Source organism: Lottia gigantea (assembly GCF_000327385.1).
Source record: "Lottia gigantea unplaced genomic scaffold LOTGIsca_303, whole genome shotgun sequence".
In the NCBI taxonomy this organism is placed as follows: domain Eukaryota; kingdom Metazoa; phylum Mollusca; class Gastropoda; family Lottiidae; genus Lottia; species Lottia gigantea.
The window spans coordinates 41899-48615 of NW_008709001.1; the positions used below are offsets into that span (position 1 = coordinate 41899).

The following is a 6717-nucleotide window of genomic DNA, read 5'->3' on the forward strand; positions in this document are numbered from 1 at the left end:
GGGGGGGGGGGGGGGGGGGTATAAGTATTTAACAAGTTAAGATATTATATTAAAATCAGGTATAGTTATTAACAATATAATATATTACACGTAACTTCAAGTGCTTCTTATCTTTTAAACAAATACTTCAACTGAACTATCAAAATATTATACTTGATAAACCTAATAATAATATTAGACATCAGATAAACTTAATGAATGGTTGAGTTGAAATATTCTCTGTCTGATTTTATCAAACTTATAGAGCAAGAAAGTGCCTTTTTATGACACAAACTGATGTCTTTCCTGCAGAAAAAGAGCAAAAAGTGTCAGTAATTTCTTTACCCCCAAATTGATATAAGATTTTTGATAAATTTTAAATTTGTGTGTTGATATAATTACTGTTGATTTATTTTTTTAACCAAGTATTAAGACATGAAACAATGTTTTCCCTGCAGGCAGAGAACTGCATCAACCCTGTTTTTTTTGCCCTCTGAATACCATACTTAGACTTAGAGCTGTGCCTAATTTTTATTTTATCAAATTGTTACTAATATATTGCCCAAGATAACCCATTACAGTCGAATGATATTTCATATTTATTTGACATCAAATTTTTATGTGGAAAATGCAAAAATCAATGGTTTATCAATATTTATGAAAATTATGTCTGAGTATAAAGGTATATCTAATAGTCACATTAAATATGGTAAATGGATATTTTTCTTTCATCATAATTAAGACATCTTAATTAGCCATTAGATTAATTAAAACTAATATAAATGACATCAGATGATCACGGGCCAGTTGCCTTCATCTTATCCATTAAAAATTCTTTCAAATTCAATATAGTTTGAGATAATATCTTCAGATTTTTCAATCTGGTTTCCCCTGTCAGTGATGCAGGTTAGTAGGACTGACATGGAAAAAGCGTTTTGTCCTTCCAGTGGGACAATTTCCTTCATCTCAATACATCAACAAATTCTTTAAAATTCAATATTCGTAAAATAGTGTCTGAAAATTTGGTTTAATACTTGATGAACCTCAACATAGGCTCAGAGAAGCAGGTCAGAAAAATGGAAAAAGGGTGTAACTGTTTTGACCTGATGATAGAAATCAAGTCCAGGGGTGGCCATATAGATTTAATTGTCATGCATTTTGTGTGTGTTCATTTTTACAAAAAAGTGTGATGATTGGCTGATTTAAAAACCCTATCACTATTTTTCATGGTTTACTTACTAAAGTGAAAAATTAATGAAATATGCTGTAGTTTTCAAGACTACTTTCCAAATGTTTTAACCTGGCTTCACTCTATCACTCGTTCAGGTTGGAGGGAGAGGTTGTTAAAATATAAAATAACAAGGTGAGTGGTTCAGATGGTTGGGGAGAGGATGTTTTAATCAAGTCCCAGAATTTAAATTCCACAATCCCTAATCTTGTAAAATCAAACGAAATTCAAACCAAACTGAACAAAGAATGTTTACCCCAGCTCAGGAATCTTAAACACTAATCCTCCCCGGCTTTCAACCTCTTGTCCCTAATCAGAGGTCTTTGTGTCCCTGACTCGAGTTGACCGACATCCCTAGTGACTAAAATTCCCTAGCTAACAGAATTACTGTGAGTTATATAACCATCAATAATAGATAGAGGTCAGCCTTGCCACCAATACTTCATGTTCCCTGCCCTAGCCCTCATTTCCCAAAATTTGTGTGATTAATCAGGACTCTCTGTGTTCAGTCTGGCCCCTAATTAGCTCAGGGATCCCAGTCTTAGCTCTTTATTCCAAAAATCATGTACCCAATCAGAAGCATCAACAGTTTCATTGTGGTACTGATCCCCCCCCCACCCAATATAAGGAACAAAATGTTCATATTTTTATCCACTTACCCACAAAAAAAACCCTTGAAACCTCTTCTGAATGTAAAGTTATAATTGAAGTTATATAAGGTTATAGTTAGTCAAATAGATTGAATTAAGTTAATCTTGTAAACAGCAAACAGATCACAGATAGCTAAACCTCTTTTAGTCCTCGTCCTAATCCTAGATTTAATACTAGGGGGCAGGAAGTCTCAGGTATCAGAAAAAATCTGTACAGTGTTAGGGCGGATCCATGTGAGGCAGAGCCATGCCAAAGGAGAGAGCGAACTTGATTTGGCATCAGAAAAAATTTGTGCAAATGAGATTGGAGTCTCTCTCTTAGTTTTAGTTCAAGCTTGATTTTTCTCTAAGATATTTATATTTTTGATTGAATCATACAACAAAAGGCAATACATCTCATATGCACAGCCTTTTAGTTGATATTCATCTGATATACCCCACTTGATATACCACAGTAAACTAGGGGTTATCATTATATCATTGCTAGACAGGCATTATACCTCATATAATATACCCCATATTTTCCTGGAAATACCACAAGCAACAGGGCATTATCATTTGTATACCACAGCAAAAACATTATTTCTCACTGTAATTGAGTTGATATACCACAATCAACAGGGCATTATCATTCCAGTCTTCTAGTATTAACCATATGTTTTCTCCATTATATCATTACTAAACTATCAACATAGTTACACATTGTAACAATTACACTGGAGAAATCTGGTCTAGTTTTACTATCAAATACTACGTTTTATATCTATAGTAAAATACAGTCAGACGTAAAACTCCCATTTCTTCAAGCTTTCAAGAAAATCAAACATGTCAAGGGATATAAATGATTAATGTGAAACGAAACGGTTATATTTGAATTGAAGAAGACACTCACCTATTCTGACAATAGCGAACCCGTCCGGGGCATTCAAAACACGACTGCCCCAAGCAGAACGAATATTTTCCAAATTTTTTCCAACCACTAACAAAGTACTTGGTTTCACAAAACCTAAATATTCCAAACTGGCGATGCTTTCAATTAATCCAGGGTTCCAGTAACAAGTTTTGTTACGAAGTTTGAAATCCGACAACAACTCTTTTCCATTGTTTTCACTGAAGAAAGACTGCTCGTTTTCAAAAGTAACATCTCGATGCACCCGAGATAAAACTATAGCAATACACCGCGAAGTCACTGGTAAATTTTCCCCATGAGGACGATCCGAATAATCCGTTCCCGTCGACATGATGGCAGTTCACAAGATATACTCAGTTCAATCTAACTGTTTCTAACATGTTTTCATTTTGAATTTCTGATGCACCTGTCTGTGGTCGCGCCGTGTATCTGTAATTATCGTGTAGCGCCATCTTTATACCTCGAGTAAATAGGAACGATAACTCTTCTCTTTATACCCAACACTAGCGAGCAGACGATATCCGTTCTCTAAATTAATCGTTAATTTCTTAACGGATTAGTCGTGAAGTGGATTAACGCCGTTAATCCGTTGATATTTATTAAACCTGTAATATTCACACGTTTTCTTTCACTACCGAAATATGGTCGTCTCCATCTTGGCGATTTTTTTCTCGAATTCCTAATGGAAAATGATTTTCATCGCCATTAAATCACCCGAAGTTTGAATTTGGGATTGGAAATGAGTTAAAAATTTAATCTGTAATAAGCCTGTGATAATTATTGACGATTTACAAGTCTAGGCCCGTAAGAACTTAAGAAAATAAGCTACATAATACAGTAAAAGGCCTACATTGTGTAACATTGTAATAATAATATCGCAAAATTAATGATTTACTACGAACGTCACTTTGAATGACAAAATGGAATTGGATTTTGTTGTGTCATTCTTTCCACGAAAAAAGTATATATGCTTATCAACCCCCAACCGCCATAGTTATGGATATTGAAGTCTTAGCCAATATAAAACCAATTCATGATTCAAAACCTACACAAAGGGAAACCATCTATGATTTTAAACCCATAATAAATATTGTTGAAGATTTCAAGGCCACAGACTTCAAGTGGGAATGATAAGATTATCTAGTGGCACTAAAGGGGGTGGGGTATTTTCGCTAGGACAAATTTAGAAGTTTGCAAAAATACAAAGAATGGCCGCTCTAAGGTTTGAAACTCAAGAAAAATATTGTTGAAGATTTCTAGACGAGAAGTTCAATATTGATCCAAACCCCGAAAACAAACACTTTTACACCATTGTGGGTATTGAAGTAGTCCATCATTGTTTTGGCACGGAAATAGTCTCATTAGATTCAAATTTACTTATATTCAATACATGCCCTGGACGCCCCGGGGGTAGGGTGTCAAAATCCTGTCACACTTTTTTACCCCACGGGTCATAATTTTATCACTATTTGAAAAGGGATTAATGGGCCCTAATGGTGTTATTCTGGCGAGTTTCAGGGGTTGTTTTTAGGGGTCGTAGCTGGCAGTTCACACCTGTATAATAAGTTACAGACCGTTTAACGAGTATGAAAAATAAGACTGAATTGTTCTCTTCAAGAAAGTGGCGTATAAAGTGTTAAAACACTGATCATTTTCCAACCTACTTTTCGAATGAGAAGGGTTAAAGATTATCATTAAAGGGAGACAATTCAACTTAATATTCTATGAAGAAAATTTACCAGGTAAATAGCAGAAAAATTCGTATAGTGATATCTTTCTACATTGTGCTAGTTTCTTAACAGAAATATAACTGTAATCATTTATAGAATGACTTAATTCAGCCCCGTTAGTCGTTAGGGTGGGGTCCGTGGCGGCTGGATCCCAGCAAAACCTTCCTCAGTTCAGCAGAGATTGATTCATTTACAGTGTCTTTGAACAAAACAAAAAGATATAGAATTTGATACGTTTTAGCACCTCAAAATTGTCAGAAATGAGTTCTCTGGGCCTGTAATTCTTCAAATTTTCTTAATACAAAATCTGAGCTCAAACACCAATTCATCCCTGGCGTTGGGGTGGAGACTTAATTCTTATCCCAGAGCTATCACTTGACCCTGGATCCTTGGAGATCCAAAAATGTCCATACCCTCAGACCCTAAAGTGGTTGGGAAGGTTGGAAACACTTGTTACAGCTGGGTAAGGTTGGGGGCACTAGATACAGCCACGATGCAAAAATTGGAGAAGGCAGGGGAACTTGGGTTAATACCATAGTGAAAAAATACAATCTATTTTGGTTATACTTACCAAGAATCTATATGTTTGAGAGAAAACTGATATTGATATTAAATATTTATAAAAGTTTTATTTACAGCAAGACTATGATACAAACTCTAGATTTATTGATTACAACTTTCTTAAATTTTCTTTATCAATTATTTTATAGGATAAAAAGAGAGTTTCTAGATTTTCTCTGAATATCAGGGATACTATTCTCATTTCCTGGGCTCCCTGTAAATCAATATGCCTGACCAGATGAAAATACAACAATCACAAATATCATTTTACTATAGTGGTGTAAATAGTTCATTATCTTTTCTTATCGGTATTTACAGACATCAGAGAGAATAGCGCATAGTCTAAATTTTACCCATGTTTCTATAGCAACCGTACGATATTATCTATAATATATATTACTGTTCCTAAAGACATGAATTATACTATGTCACTGATAAACATAAAGAGGGTAGAAAAACTTCTTCCAAATCTGTATTTTAATTCATATCAATAATAGGTTGAAATATGAAAATAATTGTTCTGATTCTACAGTCTACAACTTTCTTACACTATGTATAACATAGTATCATAATAGTTTTTTTTAAATAATTGATTCATTTATAAAATTGAAATTAGTAGCCTGAGGACCAAGAGTCCTATCTAAGCACCTAGAGTCCTATCTAAGCACCTATAGTCCTAAACAAGCACTGAATGACTATATGATCTATACAGTCTCTATTTAATTTGTTCTGATCTATATTGCACTAAGTTTATAAAGCATATTGATTAAATAGAAACATTAATATCAGCTTCAGTTTGTTTCTGAAACCACAGTTTATATATATATAATGTATAATCTATGAATATTAAAAAAAACAATAGTATTAAATACAGAGCAGTAATAGAGGACAAATCTATTCCAGTGGATGGTTTAAAGAGAAAGCTAGAATTGGGAAGAGAAGAAGATTTATTGCTGCATTCTGCTGAGAAGATTAGAATAATAAATTGGCAATTGGGATCATTTTATATATCCCTAAAAATGCAAATATTGAATTGCAAATGAAGGGTAGTTCTAATGAACTGTCTCAACATAATAATACAACTTTTATTAAATACCATTTCTATAATAAGCCAGGAAATGACACAAAAAACAAATGAACTTTCCAGTAATAACCAGGTTTAGAATATTATACACAGAATCTATAAAAATATAATTAGAGAAAGACTAAAATATGGGAGCAATTTTTATAAGTTAAATATTCACACTATAATTGATCAAACTAAAATGGAAAGTAACACAAGCTATCCGTCATATTGTCACCTGATTGAGATATTCGTAATGAATGATTTCCATGTAACAGAAAATAAGCCAATGTTGAATGGATGAAAATGTGGAATAGATTTAAAACTGTTTTACTGATCTTTTGAAGTAGATTTTTTGAAAGAAACTTAAAATTTGTCTAGTGACCACATGGTTCAAATCTTATTTTAGTTCACATGAGATATTGTACGTTGATTCGTTGAGAAAGGAATATGTTTTTGTTCATTGCAGATAAAAGACAAAATTTGATTTTCAAAAACCATTTTCTAGAAACAAAAAATAACTTTCTGAATGTTTTTAGCTAACACATTTTTAGTTTGACCGACTAGAGAATGAATTAAACTAAAAAAATAATGTT

The 6717-nt window shown here is 33.3% G+C and overlaps 1 protein-coding gene across 1 annotated transcript in view; it reads right to left on the bottom strand.

Annotated features, from left to right (window-relative positions):
• The window catches only part of LOTGIDRAFT_53229 (hypothetical protein), a gene marked incomplete at both ends in the record, with an annotated part of 26657 nt that extends 23691 nt beyond the window's left edge, over positions 1-2966 (bottom strand). Inside the window, one exon of the mRNA XM_009057608.1 lies at positions 2750-2966. Coding sequence (XP_009055856.1) covers positions 2750-2966 — 217 coding nt within the window. The remainder of the gene's footprint in view (positions 1-2749) is intronic.
• Between the last annotated feature and the right edge of the window lie 3751 nt (positions 2967-6717).